This window comes from Hyperolius riggenbachi, chromosome 10 (assembly GCF_040937935.1).
Source record: "Hyperolius riggenbachi isolate aHypRig1 chromosome 10, aHypRig1.pri, whole genome shotgun sequence".
Classification (NCBI taxonomy): Eukaryota; Metazoa; Chordata; class Amphibia; order Anura; family Hyperoliidae; genus Hyperolius; species Hyperolius riggenbachi.
Genome location: NC_090655.1, coordinates 214,183,136 through 214,202,418, shown reverse-complemented (window position 1 = coordinate 214,202,418; position 19,283 = coordinate 214,183,136). Strand labels below are relative to the sequence as shown.

At 44.6% G+C, this 19,283-nt stretch overlaps 1 protein-coding gene across 2 annotated transcripts; it reads left to right on the top strand.

Moving 5' to 3' along the window:
* The first annotated feature begins 418 nt into the window (after window positions 1-418).
* Window positions 419-15,220, top strand: LOC137534444 (gastrula zinc finger protein XlCGF48.2-like). Of its 2 annotated transcripts, none has more exons than XM_068255934.1 (9): window positions 419-496; window positions 1,770-1,889; window positions 2,022-2,129; window positions 2,257-2,368; window positions 5,905-6,002; window positions 6,110-6,224; window positions 6,594-6,709; window positions 12,760-12,838; window positions 13,877-15,220. In XM_068255934.1, exons 1-9 carry the CDS (start codon window positions 449-451, stop codon window positions 14,755-14,757), a joined length of 1,677 nt encoding a protein of 558 aa, XP_068112035.1. In that variant the 5' UTR covers window positions 419-448; the 3' UTR covers window positions 14,758-15,220. The 2 variants fall into 2 exon arrangements, with proteins under 2 accessions (XP_068112035.1, XP_068112036.1); XM_068255935.1 differs by having other exon boundaries at window positions 6,612-6,709; window positions 13,877-15,219.
* Window positions 15,221-19,283: the final 4,063 nt, after the last annotated feature.

Below are 19,283 nucleotides of genomic sequence, written 5' to 3'. Positions count from 1 at the left end.
GTATGCAAGCCCAGAACACTATCGCCTGCTGTGCATGCAGACAGGAGTGCAAAATTACATGGAGTGGACAGAGCATGCACTGCTTCTTTGTTGAACGGGGCAAAGCAGCAAAACAGAGGGGGGCCCGTTCAAACTAGTCAGAGTTGGACAGAATGGGGGGGGGGGGGGGAGGGGGGTTGGTGACAGCCGGCCTAGGGCGCTGGAAAGTACAAATCCGGCCCTGCTGACAGGCATTTGGCTGAGTGGATAACCGGAAGTTTGGGGTTTTTGGTTAGTCTCTGCATCTTTCTCTAATGGAAATATGCATGCAACGTAATTTTTGTCCATCATCCAAGAAGTGACAGTTCTTGGACTGATGACTGCAGTTCTTATATCTTCCACTAGATGGCGATTTTACGAACACCATATGACTCGGAGAGGAAGGTGGGACACAGACAGGAAGTCGTGGATGAGAGGAAACAGAGCAGAGACGTTGTTGGGACTGGAAGAAGAAAAGGTAAATATTGTAATTTAATAAATATACTATTAATAACTTGTAAATGTATGTAGTTATCTTATGTGTATAGTAAAGAATATTGTGCAGTGCTGATAAGATATCTACACCATTCCCATAGATCTCTGCAGTAGAGGATCTTATGCTCTGATGCTGCCCTTCCTTCACTTGCAGACTGGGGACAATGTGGCCAGAAGATTATTCAGCTACCTGTATAATTTGGGAGGAGAGTGGAGGAAACATATATACAGCTACAAAGGCGCTAATCTACTTTAGGGGGCACAGCAGGAAACTTCATTGGGAAACTATGCTAACGTGATTGGGTCTAGCTAGGCTTCAGATTGTAGTAAACAATGTCTACACTATTCGGCCAATCACAACGCTTGTGCTGTAGAGGGTGCTGTGATTGGAGAACTGTACCCTGTGAGGTCTCCTGCTGGGTCCCCTAAACAAGACCAGTCTCCCTCCCACTCAAACTCAGGGGAACATATACACAGTAAGTTAGAGGAGACCACTCAAACACTAGGGTAATGTTTGCACTATAAGCTTGCGAAGACCCCCCCTAACAGGGGATCCTAATAGGATCCCACACAAACATGGGGGGTGGGGGGTGGGTGGGGGGGGGCATACACACTATAAGCTGTAAAATAAAACCCCAAACACAAAGCAAACATATACACTATAATCTGGAGGAGGCCACACAAACATGGGGGTAACATACACAATTTAAGCTGAAGCAGACCACACAAACAAGGGGGATGCACACTATAAATTAGAGGAGACCACACAAAACATGGGGGGGGGGGGGGAAATGCACGTTAAAGCGGACCCAAACCATAAATTTTTTTTAATTGAAAATATTTAGTTGCACCACTCTGATACATACAAAGATAAATAAACACTCCTTCAAGCATATGAGCATTTCAGTGCATGCTTTTCATAACAAGGGTTATACTGGGGGCAGCCATTAGCAATTTTTCCATTGCCGGAAACACCACCTACTTCACCAGTTTGCCGGATTTTGTCCCGGCAATTTGAACGGAAGGGAGAGGTTCCTCCAATAAATGTAAAATATTTTATATTTGTCATCATGCAGCTGAAAAAAGGCTGCTATTTATTATTATAATATAGAAAATAGATTTTATTTCTGAAATCTTGTATTTTTAATTTGGGTCCACTTTAAGCTGGAGGAGACCACACACGGGGGGAAGCATAAACACTATAAGTCAGAGGATCCTACAGCCCTAATAATTCTTAATTTATTTTCCTTTTACAGAAAGGAGTTTCCTGTATAGATCACATGACCATGCCAATGAGGATGAAGGAGGTCCAGAATCACATGACTGAGAGGATATTAGGCCTCACACTAGAGATCATCTACCTGCTGACTGGAGAGGTGAGGAGGATTCTGGAAGGGTTACATGATAACATTTTCCTCTGTAGTAATAAACCACAGACCTGACTGGAGAGGTGAGGAGGATTCTGGGAAGGTACGTGGTGATTCCTGTTACTCTGCTTTATTACGTAGGACTGTGAGGTAGTGAAGAAGATAACTGGGGAGCTGCTGACGTCCAGAAGCCTTTTTTATCCTACAGATGGACCCAGTAATAGAAATCCACCAGAGAGATGTAATCAGGTAAGTATCAGGTCAGTGGGCCTGAGGGACTCACCACATGTCAGAGTAAATCCTTGTTGTATGACAAGAATGGAAGCATTGTGAATCTTATAATATTACATTATTATATTTTATGGTCTTATTTTAGGGTGAAGATGTGATTACTGTTAGAGCAGTTGCTAAACAGGAACCAGAGGAGACGTATGTAAGCGGTGAAGAGCCGTGTAAGGAGAAGAAAAGTCCTTTAAAGATCAGCACAGGTATTTAATATATGTTGATGACATTATGCAAGCTCTGCATATCTGACATATCACAACATTCATGTATACAAGATTTCTCATGTGCCTCACAACTCCTTTGGAATCCCCTTACAACACATCCGCCACTCTCCAACCTTTACACCCTCTAAACTCACATTTTCCGGCAAGCATACGCACTAACTTAAGCCATTCCCCCCTCGACCTCTGGCCAAGTTATACTCCTCATAAGATAAGCTTAAAATACACTGCCTCTAGGTATGAGTATAGTATACTACCCCACCCTTTGTGTGCGCCCCCCCCCCCACCGCATTTCTTTATATTGTAAGCTTGCAAGGTCAGGGCTCCCTCACCCTTTTGTGTCTCGGAATTTTATGTTCATTTTGTGTCTTGCAAATTGTTATACATTTTATTCATCATGTTACTTTTGTTGCTGTCATTCCTATGTCTACCAATTCAGTATTTTTTTTACCATTGTCTATATTTGGTGTATATCATTGTCTGTATCATTAATTACCCCATGTTTGTTTCTTACTTTGTACAGCGCCACGGAGTTTGTTAGCGCTTTAGAAATTAATAATAGTAATAGCATTTCTTAAAGCAGTCCCTAAATGAGAAAGCTGCAGACACAGAGTAAATGCATGTGCACAAAGTGTCTGCGACTGTACTGATCATCTATGACTTGGCAACTCAGGACATCACATCAATCGCCCCACAATCTGCCCCCTGGGTTCCACATCCCCCCAACCCCAAATATCACTAATGAGCAACAGTCTCCACTTGTCTGCTCCCCTACAGCTATTCCTTGTGCCTTCCTTGTAATAGAAGGGAAGAAACAGAGCAGAAAAAAGGGGACAACTAATTAAACTATTCAGGAAAATAAGAAAGTTAAAGAAAGCCCAAGGTGGGCTCAAAAAAAAAAAAAGTAGGCTACCTGAGCCGTGGGGCTGAGTGGATCAGGTAGCTCCAAAATTGCCGCTCCCGTGGGCCGCAACGGCCCACTTTCAATTTTGTGACCTCTGGGTCACGATGTTGCACGGAGAGACTGTGCGTCTCTCATCCAGAGTGCAGGGAGGCGGGGGAGCAGCAGAAGGTGTGGCTAGGGAGAGAGCGCTGCCCAGTGGCAGCTCTGGAGACCCTGTAGGAATGACTCTGGTGGGCATTTCGAACAGGGAATCCCTCTCCTGGTGTTTACCTCAGATAGCGATGGGGGGAGGGGGGGTAGGACTATGGCGTTGGGACACAGCAGAGGCATGAGAACATGCCTCTGTGTCCCATCCGCACTCCATCTGCCCACCTCGGGTTCTCTTTAATAATAAAAACATATTACCTTAATTTCACAATATAATTACATAGTAATTAAAAATGGTTAATAGGATACTAATGGATTTGAGATTTGATAATTTTATGCACTTTGGCCTATTAGTTTACTTGTAAATATAATAAAAAAAAGCCGTCTGTATCACATCTTTCATCCATTTCCATACTGCGGTATTTTATTCTCTATCTGATGAATTATTGCAAATGATTCTTTAAAATACTGGATAAAATGCTGCATGAGGTAAAAATGTTAGTGAATTGTCATGGAGTTTTTTGGTAAACTACCAAACTATAACCGAATGTGTGAAAATCTAAGTGAATTCGGAAAAAAAATCAAGATCTCCGAACGTTGTATTTTACTGACCCTTTATTTTTTTACCAAACTCGTCTTAGTGAATTGAAGCCAATGTAGCCATGCCCACACACATAATGAACGAAATATGTGGAGTTTGAACTCTGCACAATTGTATCGTACCTTTAGTAAACTACTGTACATAGAAAATGTAGAGACAGAAGGCTCTCAGACATACACACCACTGCAGCCACGGCATAAGAACAAAAACAACAAGCAACACCATTGCACACAGTATATATATATATATATATATATATATATATATATATATATATATATATATATATATATATCTGCAGCCACTAAGGGTATGCTCAAGGGGTCACCCTGCAGTGTTAGGGCTCATTCACATCTAGGGCGTTTTCGGCCTTTTTTCAAGCGCAGGCGATTTTCAAAATTGCCCACAAAACGCTTGTGTAATGAATCTCTACAAGAAGGTTCATATCAGCGCGTTTTGTCCAATTTGCGCTCTGCGAAGCGCTGCCTGTACTATTTTTGGGGCGATTTTCGTCCTAATGGAAGGAATAGGAAGAGCGCTAAATGCTCACAAAATCGCTTTGTGCAGTGATTGCACTTACGATTTTAAGAATAAATACATTGTATTTATTCTTTTCCGGGACAAAGAGTTCACTTCCTGACTAACGTCAGGAAGTGAAAAAAACGGAATTGCTCTGCAAAACACTTAGAAAAGCGCTGTACAAAAATCGTAGCGCGCAGTGGAGTGTCAGGAGGAGAGAAAAGAACGTGCCAAAAATCGGAAATCACTGCCATCAGCGATTTGGTTTTTAGATGTGAACAGAGCCTTAGGACGTCTTGAACAAGGACTTCTTACTGAATAGGTACTGACCCTAACCAGGATTCAAACTCTTGTTTCCAATTCCAAGGCTGAGCCCCTCACCAGTACACTATCCAGCCACTCTCCACCAGGGACATAACTACAGCCCCTGAAACTGCAGAGGGGCCCAGAGCTGTAAGAGAGTCCCATCTACATCTTCCCTCCCTCAGATACAGGGGTCCATCCTTCAGATCAGGTGTTTTGTGGTTGCACTCGTTATGTATGTGAAGATTATGATGTCCACACTCATTTTATGATCCTTTGAAGATGGGCCCCCAGGCTGTGAGGGTCACCAGGGGGAGGCAAGGGAAGGGGTGTGCACATTGGGGGGGGGGGGGGGGGGAGATGTGTGGTTATGCCCCTGTTCACTACTATTAATAAAAGAAAAACTCCTCCAAACACTTCACCACAGCATCAGTGTGCCAACGTCTAATTCATAAATAAAATAGTAATCATAAATATAATGAAAAATACATACAGCACCATTTATAAATAATGACTATTGTGTATCACCCCCAGGGCATGCAGTCAGCAGTAGAGATGGCCCAGCCTTGGAGAACTCATGGAGAAGCACATGATCAGTTTGATCAGCTGATAGATTTGTAAGCCTCTGATTTACTGTGATGACTTCCTGGTTTAACACATGATTATGACCAGCAAATCAGAGCCTTACAAATCTATCAGCTGATCAAACTGTTCATGTGCTTCTCCATGAGTTCTCCAAGGCTGGGCCATCTCTAGTCAGCAGTATGCTGTAACCTTGCTCCATGCATCTGTCCTCTGTCTAGTAGTCTATGGTCAGTGTTGTGCCTCCAAGCTGTGAAAGCAAAAATCGATTCTGAGAATACTATCCATCCTGGTAGATCAAGTAAATTAGTTGCATATAAGCCAATTTCCATTGCTCCAACAGAATTATTGGGGGCTGCACCAGAACGCTGCTTGGGACGCGTACGATTTGGAAATGAATGATCAACTGGCATGTTCACACTGTGATGTTCGCCATTCATAGTCAGTTTGTGTTCCCTGCAGATGGATCCAGTAGCAGAAACCCACCAGAGAGATGTACAGGTCCTCTTTATTCCCAGGATTGTCCACAGGAGGATCCCCCCACCCCCCACCATTATCAGGTAGGTGAGAGACTCTACAGCTCTGAAGCGTCTCTGTGTGGTGTCATTTGCAGGGAAGCTGTGTGGAACTTGTGAACACATTTTCTTGCAATTGTGGTCTTATTTAGGATGAAGATGTGATTATAATTAAAACAGAAATTAAAGAAGAGCCAGAAGACACATATGTAGTGGATGATGAGTCATGTGAGGAGGGGGAGGAAATTCCTGCACAGATCAGCACAGGTCAGTAATAAACACTAAATACAGAAAAAGTTAACAAATTCTCCTCATTGAGGCTGAAAACACACAAGGCAGAAACGCTACTGTTGCGGAAACCGCAGCGAAAACACACATAATGCAAGTCAATGGGCCGCATGAAAAAAATGCATATATTTGTATTTTGCAATGTGCAGTTTTAAAAACACTGGTTGTGCTGCATATTATTCAAGTTTTGTACACGTTTTGCATGCCAAATGCAAATGCATTGAAAACGTATGCAAAATGCACTTAAAACCACAAATGCATATGCAGTAAAAAACGCAACCTTTCATGCACAGCCTAGTGTGTTCCTAGCCTCAGTTTCTAAAACAATCTCCTCCCCCTCCCTCACAGTCAGTGTGTTTCCTACAGATGGATCCTGTAACAGAAACCCACCAGACAGATGGACAGGTCCTCTTTATTCCCAGAATTGTCCACAGGAAGATCACACCATCCCCCACCATTATCAGGTACGTGGAACTAAAGGGGCATACAGACATGCGACTAAAGTCGTTGGTAACGAACGACTAACGATCGTTTATAACAACGATCGTTACAAAATAACCGCTAACGATCGTTAAGGGTAACGATCAGCGACTGAAGTCGTTGCAAACTAGAAATCCGTCCTGGCGGATTTTTTGTAACGACGATCGTTAGCAAAAGTACGTGTGTATGCTGATCGTTACAAAAACGATCGTTCGTTAAAGTGAACCTTAACCGGCGGGGAAAAAAAAATTCACTTACCTGGGGGCTTTCCCAAGCCTCCTGCAGCCGTCCGGTGCCCGCGCCGGTCCTTCGGTGCCCTCCGGTCTCCCTCCGCCGCTAAGTTTCGTTTTCGGACGACTGGCAGTCGTCCTCGGGCCACTTCCGCATTCCTAGTCGTAAACTGCAGTAAAGCGCGTCCGCATGACGCGTTTGGCGTCATGCACATGACACGTTTGGCGTCATGCGGACGCGCTTTACTGCAGTTTACGACGAGGTATGCGGAAGAGGCCCGAGGACGACTGGCAGTCGTCCGAAAACGAAACTTAGCGGCGGAGGGAGACCGGAGGGCACCGAAGGACCGGCGCGGGCACCGGACGGCTGCAGGAGGCTTGGGAAAGCCCCCAGGTAAGTGAATTTTTTTTCCCCCGCCGGTTAAGGTTCACTTTAAGTACCGTACATGCGCAGACAGAGAGAGAGAGACAGAGAGATGTGTGTATATATATATATATATATATATATGTATCTATAGATGTACATAGATGTGTGTGTGTGTGTGTGTGTGTGTGTGTGTGTGTGTGTGTGTGTGTGTGTATGTATGTATGTAGATAGATAGATAGATAGATAGATAGATAGATAGATAGATCTGTACGCAACTTCCTCTTTCCTACTGGCCATTAACAATGACGTTCGTTCCGGGTTCATTGATCTGAATAACGTTTAGCATACTAGATGCGCTGCATCATACGTTCGTCACTTCCGCATCGTTCGTTCGGAAACGATCTGATCGTTTGCCACTTTCAACACCTCTTTACTAACTACCTTTTCATTTCTCTCCTTAACCACTTGCCGACCGCACACTCATAACGTGCGTCGGCAAAGTGGCAGCTGCAGGACCAGCGACGCAGTACTGCGTCGCCAGCTGCAGCCTAATTAATCAGGAAGCAGCCGCTCGTGCGAGCGGCTGCTTCCTGTCAAATCACGGCGGGGGGCTCCGTGAATAGCCTGCGGGCCGCCGATGGCGGCTCGCAGGCTAGATGTAAACACAAGCGGAAATAATCCGCTTTGTTTACATTTGTACGGCGCTGCTGCGCAGCAGCGCCGTAAGGCAGATCGGCGATCCCCGGCCAATCAGCGGCCGGGGATCGCCGCCATGTGACAGGAGACAGCCTGTCACTGGCTGCACAGGACGGATAGCGTCCTGTGCAGCCCGGCTTACCACAGGGGGCCAGGTAGGAGAGGGAGGGGGAGCATTTCGCCGCGGAGGGGGGCTTTGAGGTGCCCCCCCCGCCAGCCACTCGCAGGCAGCAGAGATCAGACCCCCCCAGCACATCATCCCCATAGGGGGGAAAAAAGGGGGGCAATCTGATCTCCCTGCCTGCACCCTGATCTGTGCTGGGGGCTGCAGAGCCCACCCAGCACAGATCAATCAAACTAGCGCTGGTCCTTAAGGGGGGGTAAAGGGTGGGTCCTCAAGTGGTTAATTGATCGTTCGTCGTTGCTTACGAACGATCGTTATCGCATGTCTGTACGTAGCTTTAGGGTCTAGTTCTCTAAATGTATCCATGCAAGGAGGAGCGTGATAATTTAGGTGCCATTATTGCTGTTATTTTTAACAACATTAATGATAATCTACTAATGGCTTAGCTGCAGCGATTTGCGTGCTGCTATTGCCGGCGCTTTTTAATGATAATCTAACCTCCTAACACGATCACCTCTACCCACCCGCTACCCTATCCCTTAACCCTAACTCCTATAACTATGTCTTAAGCTGCCCATTAATGGTACAATATTTTCCTCAGACGTGATCATTTGATCAGAATTGAGGGATCAAATGTATTCGGAAGGTTGTTCCCATAAGCCGTCCAATTAGGGCACTTTGGGGTTGATTCACTAAACAGCGCTATTTTATAACACGCATATGGCGTAATGCTGTGTGCGCTCTCAGCAAGTACAGGTAGTCCCCGGTTTACGAACACCCGACTTACGAATGCCCCGCCGATACGAACACCCGCCGGGGACTACTTCTTCTGCTGCCGTTTTTAATGCAGAGTAGGCGCAGCGGAAGGTAGATAGAGGACATCTCACTGGTTCCACGGTGGTAGAAGGTCCCGGCCTGCTGCCCGGAAGCTGCGCGGCCCGTCCTCTCGCTCCGTTCACTGTTACCTGGTGGCTTCTTATGCGTCGCATAATGACGCAATCAGGAAAAGCCCCTTAGTGGTGGCGCCTCCTAATGCGTCATTATGCGACGCATGAGAAGCCGCCGGGGGACAGTGAATGGAGTGAGAGGACGGGCCGTGCAGCTTCCGGGCAGCAGACTGGGACCTTCTACTGCCATGGAACAGGTGAGATGTCCTCTATCTACCTTCCGCTGCGCCTACTCTGCATTAAAAAAGGCAGCCGAAGAGGTAGTCCCGACTTAAGGACAGATTCAGGTTAAGAACGAGCCGACAGTCCCTATCTCATTCGTTAACTGAGGACTACCTGTACGGTAGAGCGCGTTCATTAGGTAAGAGTGGGAAGTGAAATAATAAAGAGCGTTGATGTTTTTAATGCGCCGTTAACGAATTACACGCATACAAAATTATGCGTTATTAATTTAAATAGTGTGTTAATAGTGTATGCTTTAAAAACATAGCAAAGTTAGCATTACCTAACATACACTTATCCAGCTAAACCTCAAACAGTTCCATCACTGAAGGAAAATATATACAAAAATATAAAAAAATAACATTTATCCAGGGCTATTCATACTTTTTAAATGTCATAAATACTAATTTATGTGATCAAGCACATTCAAGCATCTGTAAGGGACCAACAACACCATGTAAATACATGTTCCCTAGGGGGGGGAACATGGGGTGCAGTGGGGGGGGGGCAACTTGGGGTCCAGCAGTGCAGGTGTCCCTGCAGAGCTCAGGATCCCTGGGCCAATTGTCCCCTTTACCTCTATGGCAGCTCTAGCACATACTGTGTCCCAGCTTCACAGTGTCCCCAGCAGTGTGCTGCAGCTTCACAAAGTCTTACATTGAACATTTACAGTATGTCAGCAATCACAATTGATTACTATACCATGAAAATTTACAGTATGCATTCATACCACACACATTACACAGAACACAACACAAGTCACACTACACAGTATCCACATGTTACATTGCCTACAGTAAAATACAATCAATAAAAGTTATGGTTGCTTGGCATTGTACATATGACCAACACAATTTCATTACTACTTTAACCTCTTGACGACCAGCTAACGCCGATTGGTGTAAACTGGTCGTCTGCAAGTTTCCATGGAAACGGCCGCTCGTTCGAGCGGCCTTTCCATGTCCGTTTACGGAGGCTGTCTCCGTGAACAGCCGGAGAGCCGCCGATCGCGGCTCGCCGGCAAAATGTAAACACGCGGGGAAGAAATCCCCGCTGTTTACATCATACGGCGCTGCTGCGCAGTAGCGCCGTAGGGCAGATCGGCGATCCCCGGCCTCTGATTGGCCGGGGATCGCCGTCATTTGATAGGCTGAAGCCTATCCTACAATGCGCAGGACGGATATCCGTCCTACGCAGCTCAGAGGGGAAGGGAGAGGGACGGAGCCCTGAAAACGGTGCGGAGGGGGGCTTTGAAGAGCCCCCCCCGCAAAGTGCAGAAAGCCGGCGGTGATCAGACCCCCCCAGCAGGACATCCCCCTAGTGGGGAAAAAAGGGGGTAAGTCTGATCGCCCTGGCTGCTTGCTGATCTGTGCTGCGGGTTGGAGAGCCTACGCAGCACAGATCAGCCAGAAAGTCACTGGTCGGTAAGTGGTTAAAAAAAATGAAAAAATACACATAGCCCAAAAACAGCTGAAGAATGTAAAGGACACATACAAACAAATAACACTTGTTCAGTCTCAAACTATTCTGAAGCAGGTGCTGATGAACAAAGTTTATATAGGCCAAAAACAGCTGACAAATGTTAAGGAGTACCACCTAATCAAAATGCTTGCATAATTCAACATTACACGCGTAAACTTCTACGCGTTCAAAGTAATGCGTGCTATATAGTTCCAGCGCGCATATCGCTCTATGCAGTTGTAAAGTGTATTCCCAGAGCACGCTGTGCTGTCTACCCCACCGTACAATGTGCAGTTTGTAATGCCTGCTGTGTAGTTGTAACAACATAAAACTTTACACCCACAATGACACGCATAATTCATGTAGCACTCTCGCACTATTCACTAACGCTGTTTAGTGAATCAACCCCTTTCTCTCTTCAGATACAATTGTAAAATCCATCAACATCATTTTGTGCTCCAATCAACCATAGAATTGTTTTGCATCAATTTTCTCCGCATTCTACATGGTTTTCTGTGCAAATTTATTGTAAAAAAATCTGATTAAATAATCACATCGGAGGAAAATAATGTATTGTTAATGGGCACTGTGAAGGTATGGCTCCCATACTACATGAAGGGTGGTAAGATTGGTCTGTGATCTTTCATTTTCCAAAGACTATAGTCTGATGTGTGTATAAGCCTTTACCTTTAAAGGGACTCCGAGCAGTACAGAAATTATGGAAAGATGCATATCATTTTAAAGCTCTCTTTCTCCTCTTTCCAATGAAATATAAACCACCGCCTTTTAGTTTTCGCTATTTTCGCGATCGAAATTGCCGCGGCTGCGACTTCGATCGCGAAAATAGAGAAAACTAAAGGGCGTAGGGCGATGATTTAGGGGTCGCCAGAAAGAGGAGAAAAAGAGCTTTAAAATGATATCCATCTTTCCATAGTTATATTGTATTACACAGGGCGACTTTTTCTCAAAGTCAGCAGCTCCACTCAGCAGGAAAAAGTCTCCCTGTGTAATACAATATAACTATGGGAAGATGGATATCATTTTAAAGCTCTTTTTCTCCTCTTTCTGGCGACCCCTAAATCGTCGCCCTACGCCTTTTAGTTTTCTCTATTTTCGCGATCGAAGCCGTGGCAATTTCGATCGCGAAAATAGCGAAAACTAAAAGGCGTAGGGCGGTGGTTTATATATCATTGGAAAGAGGAGAAAGAGAGCTTTAAAATGATATGCATCTTTCCATAGTTTCTGTACTGCTCGGAGTCCCTTTAACCCTGTCGTCTAACACTAACTCTTCTATAATTAAGCCTAAGGCCCCTTTCACACTGGCGCGCTTCGTTACCCTGTTTTGCCACAAGGTAATGCTACACCAATGAAAGTCTATGGGGCACTTCATACCTGGTGCGTCATAATGCGTGCTGCTGGAAGTGCCCAATTTCCCACAAAGGCAACAGCGCGTTGTCAGGCAGCATGCACAGAGACGTGCAGCAACCGGAAGTCATGTAAGTCTATGGTGATGCAGCTTTTTTTTTTTTTGACGTTTGTGTTGCGACAAGTGTATTTTTTAGTACACTTCCACACAATTCAAATTTCAGTTAAACAAGGTGTGTATGAGGATCTGCAGATATAGACTATGAATGCATTTTGCAGGAATGGATCTTTTGCAGGAACAGATCTTTTGCAGATACTGATCTTTTGAATGTGTACGGGCATCTTTGTGTGCAGCATCTTGCAAAGATTTCTGTCTGATGGGGAGTTCAGCTCCATAGAATAGACTGTGTAGGTATGGCTCTCATACTACATGGAAGGGGTTAAAATTGGTCTGTGATCTTTCATTTTCCAAAGACTATGGTCTGATGTGTGTATGCACCCTAAGACTCTCTATGGGACAATTGTCATGAATGACATGAATTGAGTGGATTCTGTCAATCATTCTGGAAAATGTCAGTAAAATAAAAGTTATATGTTGTATTCTATCATTTTGTGGGTTTAGAGTGAAGAAATTACTGGAATGAGAGATGAAGATATATATGGGACCCACCTGATGGGTGATCGTCGATCTACAGTGGAGGGTGAGTGATGGTTACACTTGAGTTATCCTACGTGGTAAATTAGTCTGAATACCTATGAATCGGCAGCCGGGAGATTTGGGAGCAGGGTAATGCCGGTAAACAGCTAACCCTGCTCCTGCCCCGGCAGCATTAATAACTATTCCCCCGCCGGGCCACCATGAATAGTGGGGAAAGATGTAATTCGGCTTCCAGCTATTGCTGGCGGCCCAATTACAGTGGTTTTGTAGTCATTTGTGCTTTGTCTTTTGACGGTGCCCAAATTACACACTGAGTGCCGCTATAGCCGTAATTCCTATTACGGCCTATCGTGGCGTCTGCTGCGCCAAAATCTCCTGCGCTGTTTTTACAGCGCTCGACTAGTCTTTATTGCTAGGTTTAAAGCCCTGTACACACTGGAGAATTTCTGTCGGCTGGTAGGCATTGGTACACGATACCAATCCCTGCTTCCGTAGAAGCGCAGCAGTGCGCGAACCAGCCGTCATGCGCTTGTACCCAGCACCTTCCGCTACCTAATTTGCTTCTCTCCAATCAACTGGTATGTCCACCTTCTATTTATGATGATATATGCATATTAGGCACCAGCAATGTATAATATATTTTGAATAAACAGTGTTTTACTGCTGTGCCAACTTTCCCTATTCTTCAAGCACCATTGATGCAATCTGTATGCTAGAGTACGCTGCCAGCACTAACAGAGAGGATATATGTTGAAGCCATCCATGCACACCATCACCGCTTCACTTTATATTGTAGTACCTGCCTGCTATTGTCTTCTCTACCTTATGGATGACGTGACAATGGATTAAATGATTGCAGTATAACACCACCATTAATTTCTGTGGTAGGCCAAACTTTTTTAACTGCTGTAGGCAGTACATCCTCTGTTGGGATTTCTTGATGATATTCTACTACATTGGTTCAGTTGTGCTCACTTCCATGTTGGAGCGCTGTTAAACAGTCAACTCATGCATCCAGATACTACTGACTGTAAAACAAGAAACGAATGTGTTTTTTACAATAATATGATTTCCCCAATAGATGGACACAATGTCGGGAACACCTCAGAGAGACGTCTTACTTCACCTCCAGATTGTAATGCAGAAGGTAATGGCATCACACAATATTCTCCTGGAGGAAACTCCATTACTGGAAATACACATCACAGACTTTACCATGGAACACCAGCCCCCTCTACTAGTGACAAATCTCTTCCTACATCAACCACTGTTACCCTGAATACCGAGCCACAATATGACCGTGTGGATAGAGCAACTGATCTCTGTTCTGAGGAACCTTCCGACAGATCGCATCCTTTTACTCTATCTCTCCACCCAAGCTGTCAGACTTCTGATACACCCAAAAATCTGCTTAATTGTGATGGACCTTCCTGTACGTTACACACTGTTACAGAGAACTTTAAAAAGGGATTATCTTGTCCTGAAGGCAGATACAATTCCAACCATGATCCACATCTGAGAAGGCACACAGGGGATCCACCTTTCACATGTTCAGAGTGTGGGAAATGTTTCACTCGAAAATCCAACCTTTTGAAGCACACGATAAGTCACACAAGCGAGCACTCCTATTTGTGTTTGGAGTGTGGGAAAGGTTTTAACTGTAAAGGAACCCTTCAGATACACAAGAAAATTCACACAGAAGTGCGCCCATTCTTATGTGTAGAGTGCGGGAAATGCTTCACTGAGAAAGCCCACCTTACTAGACACCAAAGAAAGCACACGGGGGAGCGTCCTTTTCTGTGTCCAGAGTGTGGGAAAGGTTTCAGTCAAAAAGTACATCTTCTTACGCACCACAGAATTCACACCGGCGAGAGACCTTTTGCATGTTCAGAGTGTGAGAAAAAGTTTTCAGACAAACGAAATCTAAATCGGCATCTAAAAGAGATCCATCACAGATATTAGTGAAGTGAATGGCGGTGTTTAAGTAGTTTGATTGTTCAGTCAACAAAAATATTACTTAATAAACATGAGAAGTTTGTAAAAGCTGCGCCCACCCAGAGGCCTTGAGTGGCAACTGGTGGGCGGAGTCACCCGCTGGCTTCACTGATCTTTTGTGGTCACAGTGGTGAGATTCTCCAGCAATAATTCCCAGTCCTCCTGGTTATTTTCAACTGCTGCTGCTCTTCCTGTTGCCATCTGTAGAGTATGAAATACATGCAAAGTAAACTGTTATTGAGCAGAATAAAGAGGTTCCTATCACTAACCCGCTTACATTGTTCCTTAGCCATCAGCCTGAAGCAAGGTTTTTTATTTTGGCTTTTATCTGAGCTAGTAATATCGCCTAGTATAGGTAAGTATAATCCTATACACTGATTCTTTAAATTCACCACTGATGCTGCCTGTAGTCACCCAGTGCTCAAACACAAGATGTGGCCACCACCAAGGGTAAAAATAACACAACACAGGCTCAGTTCAGATGCGAAAGGGAACTTACACTTTAATAAAACAACTGGACATAGGTTAAAATATACATCAATTCGCATATAATGAGCAGCACGGTGGCGTAGTGGTTTGCGCTCTTGCCTTGCAGCGCTGGGTCCCCGGTTCGAATCCCAGCCAGGTCAACATCTGCGCGGAGTTTGTATGTTCTCCCCGTGTCTACGTGGGTTTCCTCCGGGCACTCCGGTTTCCTCCCACATCCCAAAAACATACAGATACGTTTATTGGCTTCACCCCAAATTGGCCCTAGACTACGATACATACACTACACAATACATACATAAACATATGTATATATATATAGTTGGCGCTACTAAATAATAATAATATAAGGTTTTTGCACAGACAGTAGAACTGGCTACTTCCAGGAGAACCAGAGACGGTTCTATATACGTAAGGTGCATATGACTTAACTGTCTGTGCAAAAACCTTATATGCGAATTGATGCAGTCAGGGTCTAGTTTGCAAGTTGTATTTTTAACCTATGTCCAGTTGTTTTAGTAAAGTGTAAATCCCCTGTTGCATCTGAACTGAGCCTGTGTTGGTTTTTTTTACCCTTGGTGGTGGTCACGTCTTGTGTTTGAGCACTGGGTAACTACAGGCAGCAACAGTGGTGGATTTAAAGAGTCAGCACCAAGGATTATACTTGCCTATTTGCCCCATTCCACTGTAGATTGGAAAGCCTCTGGCAGCTACTATTACCGTATATACTCACAAGCAAGCCGACCCACATATAATACATAGCAAGGAAATGAGCAGCGCTACTTAAAAACAGACTAGTGCCTACCTGCAAAAGAGTGCAAGCCCCACTTGTGGGGTCGAATACACACCGAGCATACACATGACCTGTCTACCACTAGAGGAGGATGTTGGTTTCCATTAACAGCTTGCATGCAACCTATTAAGTACTCGTCCCTCCCACTGCGAAGAAGTCAATCCTCCATGGGAGGGGCCTAACACTAACTAAATCCTAACCTATGTATAAGCATAGCCTGGGTGCGGCTAATCAAATAAAATTGAAAATTGCGTAAAAGGTGGATCAGCGCAACACCAGGCCGCCTCCGAATGGCCTCCATCAGAGATACGCTGAGCCCCCCCAGGAACTACAAACGCACCTTGAACCCAAACAGTAGCTCTGCATATACACCAAAAGCATGGCTGTTAAGTGGGAGCAGCTGACCAAAAACGAATTACATTAGTACATAGCAAGGAAATGAGCAGCGCTACTTAAAAACAGACTAGTGCCTACCTGCAAAAGAGTGCAAGGGGGGCTCAGCGCATCTCTGATGGAGGCCATTCGGAGGTGGCCTGGTGTTGCGCTGATCCACCTTTTGCGCGACCCACATATAAGCCGACCCCCCAACTTTTACCTGAAAAAACAGGAAAAATGATTGACCCTCATATAAGCCGGGGGTAGGAAATGCTGGCTGCATGATCCCCCCCCCCCCCCAGTGTGTCCCAGTATTGCTAGTATAGTGGCCAGTATAGCTGGTATAGTGCTTAGTATAGTGCCCCGTATGGATAGGTAGTGTCCCAGTATAGCTAGTATAGTGCCCAGTATGGGTAGGTAATGCCCCAATATAGCTAGTATAGTGCCCAGTATAGCTAGTATAGTGCTCAGTATAGCTAGTATAGTGCCACAGTATAGCTAGTATAGTGCCCCAGTATAGCTAGTACAGTGCCCAGTATAGGTAGGTAGTGCCCCCTCCTCTCCCCCGTCCTCAGCCGCCGCTATTACCTGAGCTGGCGCCGCATCTTCTATTATTCCCCTCTCCGCTCGTAAAGTAATTCAGAGCAGCGCACTACCACGGCGGCTGCTGTGATGACGAAGCAGGAAGCCATAGAGAGAGAGCGGTTCCCATAACTACAGGAAGCCGCTCTCTCTCTATGGCTTCCTGCTTCATCATCACAGTACCCGCCGTGGGGCGCGCTGCTCTGAATTAATTACTTTACGAGCGGAGAGGGGAATAACAGAAGATGCGGCGCCAGCTCAGGTGATAGTGGCGGGGGGGGGGGGGGGCATTGCAGACTACAGGTGACTCGCAAGCAAGCCGACCCCCCCAACTTTTGACCCCCTTTTTGGGGGTAAAAAATTCGGCTTGCTTGCGAGTATATACGGTATTCCGTCCATCGCTCATTTCTTTTTGATCTCCTAGTATAGCTTTCTTTTAGAGGGCAACAACGTAGAGCAGGTCCACACGAATGGTTGACAGGTGGTAACTGCATCACTGATGAAGCGAGAATCCCTATACAGTTATTAAAGGAAACCGAAGTGAGAGGGATATGGAGGCTGCCATATTTATTTCCTTTTAAACAGTACCAGTTGCCTGATGCTCCCACACATCACAACATGCACCGCAAACCACTCAAAACCATCCACCGGTACCAGCTTTAACCACTTCGCATCCAGACCTTGTTTCCCCCTTATGGACCACAGCCGTTTTGACATTTTAGCTATGTCCCTATTTAATCAGCAATAACACTATCCCTACTTATGACACCTAAATGAAATATATATTGTTTTTTTTGTTTTTGTTTTTTTTTAGACTAACTAGGCATTTTTTTCCCTCAAACAATTTTGTTTTCTATGCATTTTATTAGGCAAAAGAGGGAAAACACATTATTTCTTAGTTTTATCACTTGAAGTTTAAAGTGGACCTGAACTCTTGCAAAGGACAGAAGGAAAACATAGAGAAATGCACCCTGTATGTATTTATAGAGTTTAGCCTGTTTAATTCCCCCTCATTTGTGTCTAATCACAAGCTGTAATTTGATCTCTCCCTGTGTCACATGACTGCCAATGGCAGAGATGGCAGATAAGCTCATTTGAAAGCACAGGCTGTTAACAATATATCTGCTTCCGTGTATCAGGAAGTAGAAACAGTGCAGATTTATTTTAGGATTTGTATTAGCTGTAACAAAGAAATGTTTATTTTTTTTTTTGTTTAAAGGTTATTATGCTATTGTGTATCAGAGCAGAAAGGACGTTCTAAGTTTAGTCTACTTTAAAAATAAAAAGCGCTATTGTAGATAAAACAAATTGTGTTTGGTTATTTCTACTGTTTATCACAAAACTTAAATTATGTTCCTCTCACAATTTATGGTGAAGATATTTGATTCTGAAATAATGCTACAGTGTGTATTTTTCACTATGAATTGGAAAAAATAAAAGTATTTCTAATGGTAAAAAATAATCTTATTGGTTCAGGAAACATATATGCGCTTTCACCAATTAGTGCTGCAGCAGATAGTGCTGGAGGTGTGCACAGGAGCAAGCACAATCATGCACAGCTGTGCTTCAGCTACACGCCTTATATCTACGTCCTCATGGCTTAGATGAAGTCACAGAGGACGTAGATATACTGTAGTGGTGGAAAAAGTGGTTAAAGATGTTTGGTAAATTCAGGTCGGTATCTTCTTAGCATGACGTACGTGCCAATCTTCCTCTGCCCACCCCCTGCAATAATATGGATGTGCGATATCCTTACCAGTCCTACTGCGATACCATCGTACCGTTTGGGTCCAGGGTGTCCTCCATAATTCCAGTGGTTGAAGCGTCCTGTTCCAATATGCCACTTACTGTTATCCCGTTAATGCCTGAATCAAAGTCCGTGCCGTGTACACCATCTCAGGCCTTAGCATTCATGCGGTGGAATTACAATGACTTAATCCGGCGCTGGATTCAAACCGCCCGCATAACTACAGAGGGATAACCTCGCCCATCCGTACGGAGAGCTCCGATCACCAGGGACATAACCCCGCCCTCAAATTAGCTGCATGCTTTTTTCTAAAGTTATTCAGACACTTCTGCAGCCAAATAGATCAACAGGGCTGCTAGGCAACTGGTATTGTTTAAAGCGGATCCGAGATGAAAAACTAACTAGAACAAGTAACTTGTCTATATATCTTATCTAAAGTTTAGATAGTTTACACAGCAAATCTTGCTGCAAACTGCTTTAATAGAATATGATTATTTCTTCCTGTGATAT